General features: G+C 38.5%; 1 protein-coding gene across 1 annotated transcript in view; it reads right to left on the minus strand.

Annotated features, from left to right (window-relative positions):
* The window catches only part of LOC124160545 (5'-nucleotidase-like), a 55,724-nt gene that overhangs the window by 34,388 nt on the left and 3,355 nt on the right, over positions 1-17,981 (minus strand). Inside the window, exons 2-3 of the mRNA XM_046536408.1 lie at positions 4,039-4,219; positions 601-836 (exon numbers count right to left, since the gene is read on the minus strand). Of these exons, the coding sequence (XP_046392364.1) occupies positions 601-836; positions 4,039-4,204 (402 nt within the window). The 5' untranslated portion in view covers positions 4,205-4,219. The remainder of the gene's footprint in view (positions 1-600; positions 837-4,038; positions 4,220-17,981) is intronic.

Raw genomic sequence — 17,981 nt, forward strand, 5'->3', positions numbered from 1 at the left:
ATTTTATCAGTCACTTATAATCGCTTATTTTTGTCCAAACTTAATAATTTAATAAAGTCCTGAAAAATCCAGAGTATTAAGAAAAATGTTGAAAATGCTGGATACCCAAGAAAAACCATTTTCAAGGCAAATGTAAATTGCATCAGAAAAAATGTTTGCGTTGCATAGCTCAGTAAATAAAGGGTTGCGACTCCATGTTTATGGACAATGAATGCTTTAAATTGCCTCCCCTAACACCTCCTCAAACATATATTATAGATTCCTTGTGAAACACCCTGTTTACCTTTTTAGGTATAGTACATGGAAAGAAAACATTGCCTATGAAACCTTTCCCTTATTGTTGTGCATTAGGTACTAATTGACCCGCTTTAGAAATAATATCATCAATCAAATTCTAATTAACTATTTTAAAGTAAGTTCTATGACATTACATAACAAGTGAAAAATTTAGTCCTTCCATATTTGAATGGTTTCCATATTTCACTCCCATTGCATGGGAATGTTTTGCTACATGATTCCATACAAGATTTTGATAGTAAAAACAATTTATAATACCTAATTTATATCATTACATATAAAATACTTTTATCTGAAACTTACAACTGCATCAAATTTTAAATAATTTATTGCATCTATTGCTGGCTGAAATTTCAGTAGGTCAAACCATTCATTATTTTCTCCAAGGAAGTTACCAGCATTCAACCAAATTTGGTCAGATTGCGAGACAGCCCCACCATATCCTTCAATGCTGCTACTTTGACTATTTCTTGAAGCTGTTGCATTTTTCAGTTGGCTGAGTCTCGCCAAGCCACCTCTACATACACTATCTGATGCATCTGTGAAGCAAAAAATCATTTTTCATTTTTGCGTAAATAATGATTTGAGAAATTATTATAGCATAAAAAGAGCTATATACAGGAACTATTTTTAATGACTGTACATATTATGATTTCTGAAATCAGATCTGACATTCAGTGCTCATCAGTGAATCTAGAGATGTCCAGATGCTTTGGTGCTGTCTCAGATTCAGAACCTGATTCTTTTTTGTGAGGGTTATTCGAAATTTGGGAATTATTTTAGATTTCATTTCAGTTTCAAGGAAAAAATTCACTAAATAGATAGTTGAGCCATAATACTTTATTGAATTTTATAAACTGCAAAATTCTCACCTCTAATGGCATTTTTTCTTGAGAAATTGATATTTTTTATTAAGACATGAAAGACTGAATGTTTTTTTTTCGAACTTACCCCATGGCTAGGTATGTTTCCCAGTAATTTTGTATTTTTGCAGTCAACATTAATTTAATTACTAAATAACTTACAAAAACCTTCAAGCAATTGAGTTTAATACATTGTCTACTGATGCAATCAGTGCTTAGACAAAGTAGTCGCGATATATCATTACAGGTGAATTATAATTTCAGAATTTTGGGAACACGGGTTAACTTGAGACCTGTCAGCAATGTGCTAACTTATACCTAGTTTTTAAGATCCAGAATATCATCAAAATTTCCCAGGGAGAACCCCCTGAGTCTCCTGGTAAGGAGGGCCCCATCATGAGCCCCAGCCAAAGGCCCCCAATCACCCTAGACCACCCAGCTTGTCCCGCTACACAATCTTATGTCCTCTAAAAATATGCTAAAACACTGGTAATAACTTTTATGACACAATGCAATAAGAATTTCAATCCTTGAAAAATTTTTCATGCCATGGAATTTTGGGCACACTCATATTTCCATGTGCTGGACATGGTGGGTGAGCAGAGGCAGCTTTTAGATGAGATACAGAGACAGAAGGTATCGATGGAGTGAGTACTTAGCGGGGATGGGATGCTGAAAACAGTGTTAGAGGGAAGAATGTTAGGTAAACGAGGGAGGGGAAGGAAAAGAATAGGATTTTTAGATAGAATGAAAGGTAGTAGGTCTTATGGTGCATTGAAGAGGGAAGTGCATGATGTAAGGGGAGGCTCCCGGAGTTCTTCTTAAGCACTCCATGGAAACCTACCTTAATCGGTGGAATACTTTAATAAAATAACATATTTCCATATCAATTAATGTTAAAATTAACGATTTTTTTAGGCTTCAATACAGGAATTATTTCACTCTAAAGTATCATTGAGACATTTATAAAGGGGTGAAATTTGAAAATCTATTATTTTCCCTCAAATTCGGCTTCTAAAAGGCAAAATTTGTAGTGATGCCGTACGTGGGTATTTGGGGTGGTATGCGGGTTGCCAACATTCACATTTGTTGGTCATTCTAACCTATAGCAAAGCTATGAAATTCTTAAGTTAACTTTAAATTTCGTAAATACAATGCTGAAAGTTGAACTCATCATTTTTTATTGCCGACATGGGATAGGTTGCAATGATTTCTTGTCCATAGGTATCCATAGGAATTTGTCTCCAAATTCACTTTCAATTTTGGCAAAGTTCTAAACTCTTGTGCTAAGGTCGTAGAAGTTAATATTATCTAATTTTGAAAGAAAAAAGCATCTGAGACCCTAATATAACTTTCCGCATAGGAAATATTTGATCACGAGAATAAGTTTTTGGCCACCCTCATCTCATCACGTAAAAAAATTGTAATCTAATACGGTAGACTCCCGATTATCCGGCTGCGATTTATCCTGCTTGCGGATTATCCGTGCATGATTTTCCCTCTCGCTCAATTTTTTCCGCGATCTTTATTTTTTTTAATTGGACGCAAAATCATCGGAATTACGGCATTAATGCTAGGATACACGGGGTTTATTATTTCCGCTAGAATCCCCTTCGTAAACGGAAGCGATCACGCGCAAGCTGCATTCACAGGAACACCGTGTTCCTGTTTTCCAAGTCACGCAGTGCGCCATCGCGCTCCGTGATCACGGATACACAGCAGTTGCAACCCGGGCGACTTTTGCGAGACGCGACTACCTGGCGTGGCGCCTGACAGTGTAGTTTCCGACGTCGAGCAGTGGTTTTGAAGCATTCGTGCAAACCATTTTTCTGTATCCGTGATCACACAGCCACGGATGTGTGGTTTTCGAAACCAGGCCTGATATGGAGCAATAATAATACGAGTGCAACCATGTTATCGCCGCTAAAAAGATTGCGGACTGGCGAAGAAAGCTCTCAAGGAGTCCGGGAAGCACTCTTAAATAACAGAATAACTGCATAAATAATATATTGCTTGTTTTACGTAAATTATGAGCATTACAAGAAATTTAAGTGAATGATTTGATTATCCGTGCTTCCGATTATTCGTGCCGTCTCTCACTATCATTAGCCCGGATAATCGGGAGTAAGCTGTACTTAAACATATAAAATGAACTGAAATGTATCCTTATTGAATCCACGAAAGGAATTATTTAATATTGACCTAAAAATACCAAAGAAGAGGACAATGGATCCTCAGCCCTTAATCTATGGCTGAAAATGCTTATATAAGTTCAAAGATGCCGTATCATAAAGATTTTCAATAGAAACAGAAATATTTTATGTAGCTAACTCCTCTCACCTCTGGTAAATCTTTTACAACTAGGATTTGAAAATGTATTTTGAATTAATTTTTAAGAAATAAGAGTAGATAATATCTTTAAAAAGTTCTTCATGCATGTAAATTCATCCTATTAAGCGATGGAATGCATAACTTCAAAATGTGTGAAAAATATTTTTACACTCAAAAATCATCTTGTATGAAGAACTTTTACTCATTACTTCTGTGCCAAATCAGGCAGGGCCGGCTTAAGCGGCGGCAACCTGGGTGACTTCCTGGGGTAGCTAGGGGGGGTGGGCGACCAAACGCCCGAACCCCCCGTTTAATTGGGGGTATTTCATACCAAACCCTCCGGGAGGGTGGGGTGACACAACAGCAATTTGCCCAGGTAAGAATTTTGGCTTGAGCCAGCCCTGAAATCTGGGAGCATCAAAGCTGGAAGGTGACAAAAATGCACACAAATAGTGCGGTCCAACTTTACTTGCGCATCGCAACTAGTATTTCTTTTAAATTTTGCCATAATTTATAAATATGGATTTACAATTATTATTTGACTTACTTTTGCATGAGTTTCCATCAGTTCCATTGACAGGGAAAAACCCATAGTTCATGTCATTGACGAAGAATATTTTCAACGTGAATGTGTCGGAATCACCACGAGTTGCAATAACTAGGCTGAGAAGTAACGGAAGAATAAGGTGCCGTGTACGAAAGAGGAGAGTCATTCTGGAGCAGCTTCCCTGAAACCAAGAGTTGCAGGTAATTTAAGTTAATTACACTTAAAGGGTAAAACTAGTATGTTAAAAATACAATACATTTCGTGCATTGATCTCTCGGGACACCTTTTAAAATTTGAATGAAAATCAAAGATAACCGCAATAGAACCTAGTATTAGTTCGTTTTTTGATATTTCTACTTGAAATAATAAAAATATTGAAAATTAGCGTTAAATTATCCCAGTTATTTTTTGCAATATGCCCATCTATGTTTAAACAATATCTATCAACATAACAATTTCTGAATGGAGGAATCCAGCCATTTGATGCAGTCTCCGACAAATTTAATACATGTATTTTTAAAATTATATCTTTGCATACCTGGAGGTACACAAGCACTTTTAAAAAAGCACAAAAATGATGACAGGAATGGATTTCAATCCAAAATAATGGCAACATGTGCGGTTGAAAGTTGAATTCATCGATACACGGGTTTTATCCTAATAATGACCGAGCATTAATTTTACACCGTCTTTACCAACAAAAAAACCCGAGTAAATGACTTTTCGGTACTTTCTGGGTTATAATTTAGTGGCTGACGTTATCCGTCGAAAATTGAACATGAAGTGAAAAAATGGAGGCATAAAAATTATTATTACTCGCAGTGGGTTCGCGGCAGGAATAAATGTGAGCAGAAATTTTCCTCCGTTGCCTCATTACATGCTTCGCTCATCACAGAAAATATTGTACTTATCTGTCACCTTCTAATATATTCTGCCATTTTCCTTTCTTTCCTATCTCGCGTACCGATAATACATTCTATATTTACGATTTTCGGAATCAGAATGGAATCTCCATTTTGAATCTCATTCCCCTATCTCTTCCAACATTTTCCTCTTAACTGCCAGTCATTTTTTCTCCCACAGTCAAGTACTTCCTCATTCGTCATCCTCTCTTCCATAACAACCTTCGAATTTTCCGCCTATAGTCTTTTTCCCAATTCAAAGAGGTTGGTCGTCACGGAGCAGATAGTGAAAAGATACATCGGAATCGGGTGTACAGAAAAAAAGATAGCCTTAGAAAAGTGGAAAGAAACCTGGCGCTCTCTGACCGAGAATAAACTACGCGCAATCAAGCCTGTAATCTCAGCGTGGCCCACGTCTGACAGGAAGATTCGCAGGGAGGAGGTCGCAATCACGCGATTGAGAATTGGGCACTGCGCTCTCACCCACTCGTACCTCTTCACTGAAGAAAGAATTCCACCCCTTTTTGATGACTGCGACCCTCCCATTACTGTGAGTCATCTCCTGACAGTGTGTGAACAATACCGTGCTGTGCGCCATCGGCTGAACATCGGGGGAGACCTAGGGCACAACCTAGGAGACGAACCTGATAGTATCAGCCGAGCCATAAAGTTTTTAACAGAGAACGGGCTATTTAACAGCGTTTAAATCCCAACTTTTTTTTAGCATCTGACGACCCCTTTTATTTAATTTTTTAAATGCTTTTTTTATATTTTTAACGTACCTTTTACAACTTTTTATTTTATAGCTTGTCAGTGGTGCAAATGACCTTAGCTGTCGAGGCACCCTTAAAACAAAAAATACTACTACTACTGGGGTATCTAGGGCGGGTTCGGAAAGGATACCCTCCCGAGGTCCGGGAACGAATGCAGAGACTTTTACGCCAGTGCGTCTGAAGGCCGTTTTACACGGGGCACGTACTTACTTACATGCACAATCTGACGCAGTGGCGCAGCAAGGGGGGGGTTTTGGGAGATAAAACCCCCCCAAAGCTCAGATAAATTTTAAGTTAAATCTATTTTACTTAATTGGATTAATATTGCTTATATAATAGTGTGAGTATTAACAAAATATCCCTCAGAAGACCGTAAAACTCAACATTTTGAACCATTTATCTTAACTTTTTTTTCTTGCGGAGGGCCCCCGCACCTACCGCTTACCCTGGAGGGTATACCACACCCTAGGCACCCCAGAATTAGTTGCGCCTAAAACCTCCCCTAGCCTTAATTTCTAGCTGCGCCCCTGATCTGACGTGTGTACGAAGGCGCAGTCAAAATTGCATCGTGTAAAGCGGTGAATTGCTAGGACACATGCGAGAATGCGTGGACGTGAGATGGCAAAATTGCCCCTGTTCTAATTTCGTTCATGCATTCGCGCAATTCCACGCCATTTTAGAATTTAATGCAGCTCTAATCTGCGCAATTCCGTGCCCCGTATAAAACGGCCTTAAGGAGGGCAAGAACAGGGTAAGGAAAAAGGCTAGGGGGCGCCACCACGATGAGAGCCCGACGACGCCTTCAAGGAAAGGATAGGGATGGAAGGAGTAAGATATGGTAATCCCAGCGCCGTCATTAGGGCGACGTGGGCCACGACTAGCGAAACCATAATTCAATCTTTCTACAGAAAGGAAAGATTTCCCTAAGAAGAAGATAAATCCTATGATTTTCCATAGATACACGGAGCAGATAGTAAAAACTCAAAGCCTCTGAATGACGACTATGTATCTTACTTATCATTAGAGATACGTGAAAGTCGCACTTTCAATAACAGTTTATCGCATTTTGCAGCGTCTATCTTTTTTATTTTCAAAGTGAGGTAGGTGACGATAAAATGTAGTGAAACACAGGTATATGACAAAATACAGAATATTTTAAATAATTATGTCGTAGGACAATGATAAATTTAGCAATAAGACAGATAGTGACGGAGGTGTAGCTTGCCCGCGCCCACTTGTTGGTCGCGGCTACATTGAGTCCCAGCCAAGTAGCAGCTGGACAGTCGCTCTCATGCTTTAAGCGGTGAGTGTCGGCGGAGCATTTAAACTGCGCTCGGCACAAAATGTACGAATTTTGCCGTCGAAAAGGCAAATTCGCGTAAAAATATCATAAAAGTCCAGTCATTGCATCTATGTCGCATTTATTTGCGCACATCGCATCTATATTGCACTTATCGCATTTGCGACTTTCACGCATCTCTACTTATCATATAAATGTATCTTACGCATGGGGCAGGAGATGAAGAATGAAAAAAGGACTCCAGTGCGAAAAGCTTGACGGATTGTAGAACTGACAATGAGGAGATAACTGTGCTGGACTTTTGACCTTAGTTTGTTCAACGCAAGGGTCGTTAAGGTCGTTAACCCGAGGGTATTATTTACCGCATTTCTCGATCGCGAAGAGCATTTGTGAACGCGGGGAAGAACCAACAAAAGTGTCGACTACAGAACAGAAAGTCGATGCGAAAACTGATATCAACTACGCCTATGATCAATGGCGTAACTAGGAATATGCTTTGGGGGGAGGGATGAATGAAGTGGCCTGGGGTGGCTCTCCCAGGTAACGGGATGTTCGGGAAAATTATCGAAAAATGACGTGCCTGCCCTAGTGAAAATCTCTATAGTAATTTGACAATGGGAAATGATTGTTCCTTCAGGAAAATTTTATGTTCCTATAGGAAAATTATTTGATTTTTATTTTCCTATAGGAGCAAGACATTTTCCTATAGGAACAAGACATTTTCCTATAGGAACATGACATTTGCCTATAGGAACATGACATTTTCTTATAGGAACATAACATTTTCCTATAGGAACATAAAATTATCCTATGGGAACAACCGTTTCCCACTGTCAAATTACTAAAGGTAAACGAAATCCCATAGAGATTTTCAATAGGGTGGAAATACATTTTGTAACATTTTGACACTAAAAATTTAACTTTAAGCAAATGCTGTTATTAAATGTGAAAACTAGACAATAGCTTTAAATATTTATTTAATTTCTCCGAGGCTTGGGGGGATCTGTCCCCCCCCCCCATAGTTACGCCACTGCCTATGATATTGAAGTAACCCCAGATGTTAGACTCAGCCGTTGAATTGGTGGCAGATTATGGGGAATCTTTATTAATTGCCCACTGCCCCACGGGGCGGTCTGGCCCGGTCAGCTGACCGGCGTAAAAATATAAATGAAATAATAGTGTCAGAAGGTAAAAGAGAACCTGATGCTTTATTGTAAAGGTTATTCGAAATGGTTATTTTAAAGGTTTTGTTAGATTTCAGTGCAGTTTCAAGGAGCAAATTCACTAATGTACCTATATGTAAGGTAATAATAATGTAAGATACCTATCTTAGAACCGTAGCATAATGTTTAATTTCATAAGCTGTGAAATTCTCACTTTTCATAGTACTTATTCTTACGATATTGCTGTTATTAAAATTTTTGAGAGCCAGAATAGAGTCAAAATCTACTTCCGGGGGTTCAATTTCCTAAACTTTTCCCGGGAAGGAGCCCCAGCTGAGGGCCACCAATCACCCCAGCCGCCCCTGCCTACCCCCCTCGTAATTTATGGAAAAGAATTCAGTGGTTATATTAAATATAGCTCTCCAATGAAATTTTATACCTCACCAGCTTAACAAACAATGCTTATTATAATGCTGAATATCAAAGAGCCACTTGTCTGCATGTGTCACACTACATAAATACCCTGCAAAATAGAAGAACCATAAACGATCTTCTGTTTCTGCATGATGTCATCAATGTTATGAGTTACTGAAAGAAATAAAAATAATAGTTCTAAATGTTAATTGCCGGTTTAAAAGAACATTTTACATATCAAAGGTTAAAACAAATTATTGTTCCAATACGCCAATACGAAGGATTTTTGTACTGTATAACAAAAATTTCAACGATCTAGACTTGTATCAAAAGAAATACTGCTTTGTAAAAGATGTTAAGAATATGTTTCGCGACTGTCATAGTATTTACTTAATATTTTTCAGCATTTGTTATCATGATTGTTACTATTTTGTGGCTGTGACCAAATTATTTTCAATTTTTTTGTAATGATAATCTTGTATTGTTTGCCCTATAATTATGTATATGTTGGGCGAACATTAAACATAATAAATAAATACCTACGCATCATTGCTGCGTGGAATCGAATATCGTCAATTCGCCACGGAAAGTAATGAACCGATACCCTCCCCCTACCTTAACAATGACCACAATGTAATACCTTGTTTAAAAAAAATCACAGCTGATGTATAAATAGATGTTACCTAAAAGAACCAATCATTCCTGCTCTACCCGTTGTATTTTGTCTTTTGCCCAGATCAATTTATTTTTCAAAGTTATGCTATCATTTTGAAATTTTTATGGAAATATAGAATGATCATTGATAACCTTAGCCTTATCTCGTTTTTCCCCCTAACCATAAAGGACATTAATAAATGTTAGTCGTAATTTTGTTTCAGTTTTTGCTGTTTATATGTAACGGCTGGCTTCCTAAAACCCCCTGCCTTACGCCTTCTTAGGCGGCTTGCGGGGTAGTATGTAGATGAATATTTAAATTTTACCTCGCAGAAATACTGAGGTAAAATATTCATGTTTGCGAAAAAGCTTTACCGCTCGAAAATTGATATTCACGCCCGAAAAAGGAATCAAATCAAAATTTATATAACCCTATATCTGGTAATTAATTTATTTAGACATCACAGTGTGTTTTATAATTCCACTAAGTACATTAAATTTTATTTGTCCCGTCAGTAGATGAATGCATAAGATTTTATGATAAAGTTCACAGTCAATCTTTTTGCCGGAACCAATTTTAAATTGCGCGTGTTAAGAACAGTGTTAGCGGTAATCGAGTAAAAGCGATCGGATTACTTGTAACGATAACTTTTGCAGTAATTTTTACTTGTAACGATTACTTTTTACGAAATGCAATTTATATTAGTTATTTATTCCTTACGGTGAAATAAGAATCGTTACTTTCGTTGAAATCGTTACTTGCTCATAATCGACGATTGCTTTGCTGAATTCACTGATTTACCTAGGCCTACAGAGTCCCTGAGTACCATAATTTGCCTTCTATGTTCATCCACTCTTACATCTTGCATACTTATGAATACAAAATATGACACCCCTTTTGTTGTATAATGCCATGCATCGCAAGTGAAATTGCAATTAGAAATTTCTATGAATCAATGAATCCACATTTTAATTGCAATATTCGACAGTTCCCACGTGGTCTTTAGGGTAATATACTACAAGAAATAATTGTAATTTTACTGATTAATTTTATAAAGTAATTTTTACTTGTAATTGATTAATTTTTGTGCGAAGTAACTTTAATCGGGCCCAGTTACTTTTTCTCAATAGCTTAACCAACACTGCGCGCTCGGGGAGTTCCCTCCCTGTGGAAGGAAAAATTATAATAAACATATATAAACACAAGGGATGGACGGATCCAGGATTTTTTCGGATCCGGATTCGGATCGGATCCTTGATTTTCAGAGCCGGATCTTTCAGATCGGATATTTTCGGATCCAAATGCATTTTCAAATTCCTGACGCTGAGATTCCCCCGATGATTGTTCAATCTCTTATGAAGAGTCGCACTATGTGCCAGTCGTACTTTGCCTTTTTTTATTTTTCACAGCTGAAATAGGGTTGTTCACCAATTTTTTTTTACTGTCTTAAATGAAAGTACACACCGAGGGGATACCGGCGACAGTTTCAGCGCTTTTCTAATCAAAAATTTTATCCTAAAAAGGCTAGGCGAAAAGTGTGGAATCCGAGGGCCGCGGCCGGCCGGCTCAAACGCTCCGAGAGCGCACGAAGGTTGCCGAAGGCATGCTGACGTCACACACAGCGAACTTCTCGCGGAAGCCGTCAACCCGGTCGAAAAACCTGTGATCCTGCGTCAGAGAAGAAACAACGAGGGTGAAAATGGAGGAAATTAGGAAGAAGGCGTATATATATATTGCTTTCTACCGCTTTGTAATTCTACCACAATAAGAAATCCGGGAAAACGTTTTATTACTGTGCCTCTTAATTCTCGTGTGCGAAGGAAATGGTTAACTGCAGCAATGCGAGATGACCAAAAATATCAACGGCAAGACATCTTATTATTGCTGTGAAGATTCTTTTAATGTTAGTGTTAAATTTATACTAGATGCTAGCATCACAACGTCAGTTAACGTGATATTGTTTTACTTGCGGTCTTCCCAAATAAGTCGAACGGACGAAAACAATTTTAATTTAAGTTATTTGAATGGAAATAATTTACGAAAGATTAAGAACAATGTTTATGCTACTATTCAATGATCACCGAAGTTAATTGATGCTAACATAGTCTTAGATTTTTAATACACCAAAGATTGACACACAGTAACCAAACATAATGTTTATTGATGAAATATTCTCGAGCACATTCTCAGCCGAGAGTTTTGGAGTTGGTGAAAACAGTAATATAACTGACTTAATAATGAAGCTACCCCTAGAGGTACTTAGGAATACCTAATGATCCAATGTACGTCATTGATTTGCCCTCTGGAATATTTAAGATTGCCACTAGAGACATTTTCATCACCATCATCAAAATTCAATTAAATGACAGCTTGGAGAGATTAGGAGACCAATTACAAATCAGTAAGACAAGAGTTTTTCTACTATCCACGAAACTTTACCTCTTATTTCACAGTGCTTAAAAAATTTAATATTCTTTCCGAAGCATAACAAACTTGATCTACCATTGTCTTTTAAGCCAATTACAGCAATGTACAGTGTATATAATTGAATGTTTTGAAATTCAAATTCAAAAGCCCTCTGATCCAATAAATCAAGCTTTGACATGGAGTGAGTATAATAATATAAAAATGTAATGCTATCAAATATTTAGTACCTTGTGAACCAAATGAATTTGTAAATTTTGTTCCTCTGGGTTCTGGGTATGGCGGAAGAATAAGTGACAAAAATTATTTTTCCTGTGGTTTCTTCTGATTTTGTGCTCTGGACAAACTCTCCCTTTCATAGTGTATATATTATTCTCTTTTAAGTTGGATATAGCAAACTGCTGAATCGCCGTATTCTTTTCTGGCAGCGCTGAAATAGTTATCAACCCTTAGACCCATAGCACACGCCGATTTTGGACGGCCGTCAACATTCCAATGGTGAACAATGGAAGGGTATGGGAGCTTGCACACTGACCGACCGCGCACCGGCACCGGTAAAAAGTCGGTTAGCTACCGGCCAATGCCACTGCGGATCCCCTGCGCCAGGTCAACAACCAAGCAACTTATCTTTTGACCTGTGAAAATCCAGCGTGTGTGCAAGCAGCGCTTCACCGGTAAAATATCGGCCGGTATTTTACCGGCCGTCCAAAATCGGTGCGTGTGCAAGGGGCCTTACAGTAACATTCACAATAATAAATATTTACTATAATTCGCCATTCCATATCATGATTCAGACAAATCTGAGACGAACAAAAGTGATTATTTTATGATAATAGTTTCCTTATGTCACCTAAGTTTTTATAGGCTATAAATTATCAAAAGCCTTTAAAACTAAAAAACGAGCATTGCGTGACAGGGATTTGTGTTATAATATGAAATGTACCCCTCGAGAACCATTTCAGCGTTTACTAGGGGATAATTCGAATAAAAATGGAAGCCAGGGCTGAGTAAATCGTAACAAAATTAAATATTTGATGGAAAATATACTCATAAGTACGATTAACATATTTAACAGTGCTATCATAATTAATATGCATTGACTCCTAACTTGCCTGCTTGACTCCTTGAATTTCCGGAGCGCTAAAAATGTCATTACTGCGTATTTAGATTTTTTTCTTGACTTGACCTCTTCTTATTCATGATAAAAAATGAGCATCAGAGCACTCATTTTAGGTGGGATAGTAGAATTAGCCCTCACAAAGCCACAATCCGAAGGCATTTCTCACCACGGCATCCACAAATTCAAGCACGGCACGGATAACGGCGTTCACCGAAAGCGTGCAGTCAGCGAAGTAGCTGTGTGTGACGTCACAGCCATTCGAGCCTGACTTCCCGCCGAAACTGGCCGTTTCAAAGACGCACAAATTTCAACGGAGCACCAAAGAAAATGTAATGCACCTATTGCAGAAAAGTTTTCACCAATGTGAATTGTTAGCCAAAACTCACCGTTAGCATCTACTTAAATGGGTAATTTCGTTTGAGGTTAACACCCCTAATGTAACCTCTGCAAGAGCTTTCAAACAAAACAGTTCATGACGAGGATAAGAATCGCATGCGACGGCGCATTCGAAGATAGAATCGGAACTCTTTCCACCCTTGTGGGGTGTTGCATTCACTGAAGCTATTATTTAAAATTTCGGATCCAGATCCGATGTCTTCCGAGACTTTGGATCCGATGTATCCGATGAAGGGCAATATCCGCGGATATTTGGATCCGAGGTATCCGATCCGACCATCCCTAATAAACACTAGCAAAACACATGCCATATTTTTGTATAGGAGGTAGCGAGGAACTAAGCTTCTTTATCTCAGCAGACATGAATCATTGCATGTATGAAATATTATAATAAAAAGGCATAATACATAAGTATGAAAAATAATGCAAAAAATATGCAAAACTAAAAACTAAAAAATGACTAAATTTATAACCTTTAACCTTATAAGTCAACCATAAAGATAAAAAATGTGAAATAGTTAGAAAAATAGACTAGAAAAATTTGCCATGAGCAATTTACGTAAAAATACTGCGAGCGCCGCAGTCTTTTCTCTCCGCCAGATCCGAGCGTTACCTATAGATGACGACAAAAGAATCTAAAATAATACAGACATTTTTTTCGCATAAAGACTGATTTCGATCATTTTTGATAAAATATAACTCTTCAAAACCTAACTAACAAAAAAAGTTTTCCGATCACGGCAAAGTTAATTTTTTTACCTTCGGTCTGAAAGTATTATGGCGCACGGTGTGGTTCATTGCAAATGCACCGCCGATGCATATCAGGGACGCCGACCTACAAAAATTATTGGGGGGGCCCTAACCGGGGATCTTGGCCCAGGAAATTTTATAAGTAGTGAGTTTTAAGTTTCTTAAGCATTTTAGATGAGTCATATGATCAACTTTAGAACCATGATAACTCAAATCTCGATATTTGGACACTCCGGGGAAAATCGACAAGTCTGACACATTTTCTCCTCACACCCATAACGAATTTTTGAGGGGGCTCGGGCCCCCTCAGGCCCCATGGAGTCGGCGCCACTGATGCATATACTCGACCATAAATACTCTTCCCACTCGACGGATTAAATATTTCAATCGAGGTCCCCTCCTCGCAGCATCCAAGCGGAGATAAGACTAATAGGGTGGTTTCCTATTATTTTTTTATTGCCTAAATCGAAAGATCACTACTCCTGCAGTATGTATTTCACGCTTTTAGATTTTTCAATGACGATATCTATTTTTCGCGATTAAATGAAAAGTGAAAATTTTCAAGCGCGCGAAAACGCAACTGCTAAGTATGAATGCCGGGAAAACTCTGTGTGACGTCGTTCTGGTCCCCGCTGCCGCAAGTGAGGTTCCCTGAGCTCTGTGCCTCATGCATGCACTGGTAACCTCAGACGATGTAAAACTCCTATCTACTCGTATAGAAACTAGGTCCCTGTAACGTCACGTGGAGTGGCATCGCATGAGCGCAAATCTGGCCTTTTTCAAATGAGGTTAAATTGACCATTCCCATTCCTCTAAACCGATATTTCTAAAACCAAATAATTTGAATATTATGAATACACTAATGGTGGGTAACGAATCGCAATCAATGCCTTTCGTTTTCTTTGATCAAGGAAATTACCCTATTATGAAACATTCCGCTGACACCAGGATTACAACCCGGGTACTCTAAATGGGAACCTAATGCATAAACCCGATTCCCTCCATAATTTATTCAGCATGTGATGAGGCTTTTGTTACGACTGGACGAGGTGTTTTTATTTTCGCTCTTCAGTCGATGAGGTGGTTAGCCTTGTCAGCTTCGTGTATTCTTCTTCAGAAAACTTCCTTTTGTATAATCTAAAAGGGATTATTCTGCGTAATCCCTCATGTTAAATGAGGTATTGCCTTAAGTTATTTTTGTGTGTGCACGTTTTCAATGAACACTAGGTTATCGGCGAAAAGCCATCGTGCAGGTTCTTTCACCGAGGAAGTTATGCTTCTGATAATCATTCTCTGATTTCACTCGCAGATACCACATGGTAAGCGTTGAAAGAGCGAACGTGTAATAACTCGTTTCTGTCTTTTCCTCCCCGGAGGTAAGAGTGGAATGGAATGAAGGAATTTCGGAATGACAGCTAGATCAGATTTTTAAAATCCGATGTTAAGATGGATTGCTCTACTATCTTATCAACGATTTCATGCCATCACTAATTGAATGTTGATAAGGCTTTTTCTCGCCACCCGATTTTTCCTCGTCCTCCGATCTTTCCCGCAAAATTCAAATCTCTTGAATTAGAAACAGACTCATACCTCAAGTAATATGGCACTGAGTGATACGATTTTTTAACTGAATATTTCTAACTTTTGGCCTTTAAGACAATGATTCTTGCCAACTTCTTAAATTACACTGGTAATTTGTTGAGTGTTCACATCCACACCGCATGTGGTCCGCATTTCTTCCCCTCCGTTTATTATGGTAAAACAATTGATATCGTTTTCTCTGTGGGTGTAATATTAGATGATGTGTGTAACGTAAGACCGAAGTTCGAGGAGACTTAGGCGTAGTTAGTTTTGAAATGTAAAATCAGTTGGTGTAACAAAAGTGGGAGAAAAGAGAAGCCTGATAGAAGCCTTAATAAAAACTCAAGACAACTTGATGGACAACAACATGACATATGATCAGTAGCGTAGCCAGGAATTTTAAAATGAAGGGGGGTTTACCGGATATTTCGGGGAACTTTCGGTGTGTATGGAAAACACCCCAGGGCAAAGGGGGGTCCGGGAAATCTTTGGGATTTTATGTTTTTTCTAGCGATAACATTATTTTCTCTTAACGTATGAAAACCTTTTTTTTACCTCCAGTAACCGATATTATCGTTTTGTTTATTGAGGTCATCTCACTCGTTTTTGGCGTCTTTTTCAAAGTCTCAAGGGGGGAATTTAACCCGAAAACCCCCCCACCAAGGTTACTCCACTGGACATGAAGTGTTGTTGAAGACCCACGTTGCCTCCAGGACAAGAGCGGTATAGGAAGGAATGAGATGTTGTATTTGAAAAAAGTAGAAAAGAAATTGAAAAAGAAGAACCATGTGGACGTGAAAAGACTAGATTGTAAGAGAATAGATGCGTTAAACCAGAATTAAGTATCCCTGATCAATGATGAATCGCGATGATACATTAAAAAGTAGTGGAATATTGTATAGTTCGTCAACCTCACTATTTCTAGATTCCATACTATTGAGCCCGAACAGGGATGCCGACTTACAAAAAAATATTGGGGGTGCTCAAGCCGTGGATCTTTCACCGGGAAATTTTATAAGTAGTGAGTTTTAAGTTTTTTGTGCATTTTAGAAGAGTCATATGATCAACTATAGAACCCTGATAACTCGAATCTCGATATCTGGACACTCCGGGGGAAATCCTGACATATTTTTTCCTCACACCCATGACGAATTTTTGAGGGGGCTCGGGCCCCCTCAGGCCCCATGGAGTCGGCGCCACTGAGCCCGAATCCTTAGAATGAACAGTGCCTTGCGACATCCAAAATATACTCGTAAAAATCCTCGCAAAGCCTCTGGTGGCCGCGCGGCGTACCTAACAAAGTTTAAAAGAAGTCTCCATACCCAAACAAATTTCACGAAATTTCCATGTAATTTCCCTCTTCGTTAACAAGTCATTGTACGACTCCAGCCGATACTTGTAATGAGTGACCGCTCACTGCCGAAACACTGCTGTTTTCTATACCTAGTTCCGGTGTAATACAATCTCACAATGGTGTGGCTAACCGGTTAGTAACCATGGTGCATTCAGTTTGCGCCAATTTGAGTGAGCTAAACGCAACGATTGACTACTTTTAACATACCCAATGACATAGGTTATGAATGTTGACAAATGTCAGTGGTGCACATAGATAATGTAGGGGGCAGGCCCCCCTCCGTTACATTAACCCCTGCGGACACTACCATTGGCAACTCACAACATTACTTCAGCCCCAATACAAAACGTATCTAGGATACAAAAGGACATCGGGTACTTAAGGACGCTTTTGAAATACTCGTAAAATCCAGTCATGCGACTTAAGTCCTTCGGGCTTGACTCATCCATCTGTCGCGCGTACTCGGGCTAAAAGCACTTAACAATAACTTAATACCCGGATCAATGTAGGAAGCTAGCTCAATTTAAATAATGGGATACCATGACAAATTGTTTGTTAAATATACCTACACCAATAATGATACCTATCATAGGCGGAATTAGGGGTTGGGAATAGACGATATTTTAATACAATTGTTAATAAATCTTATATTTTAATATAAAAGTTATTAATATTCACTTATAAGTTATTAATATTTACATATTAAAAATTTATATTTGCATATTAATAAATTTTATATAAAAATAAATAGTACATTTCGTACTGCAATTTTTTATGACGTTTTTAATCCCAAATGTGAGAAGAACGTTTGCCTGTCAGAAAAAAATCCTGGATACGATCTTGATACATAGATTATACATATGACAAGTGACGCAGTATCACGGCATGCCACGGCCGTGCCCTAGCACACTAATTCCAGCTACGGTGCTTGTTATTTTCTTTCTTTTCCTCACTTCATGATCTGCCCCCCTTGAAACATGCGGCGTTTGAACCCCAGTTCTCGGATAGTAACAATATCAGTTTTTTTAAACAATGGTGACCCGGTTTTAGGGGCAGTCTGGGGTGATTGGAGGCCCCGCGGCAAGGGCTCATGATTATGCCCTCCTTACCG

Source organism: Ischnura elegans, chromosome 6, assembly GCF_921293095.1.
Source record: "Ischnura elegans chromosome 6, ioIscEleg1.1, whole genome shotgun sequence".
Lineage (NCBI taxonomy): Eukaryota > Metazoa > Arthropoda > Insecta > Odonata > Coenagrionidae > Ischnura > Ischnura elegans.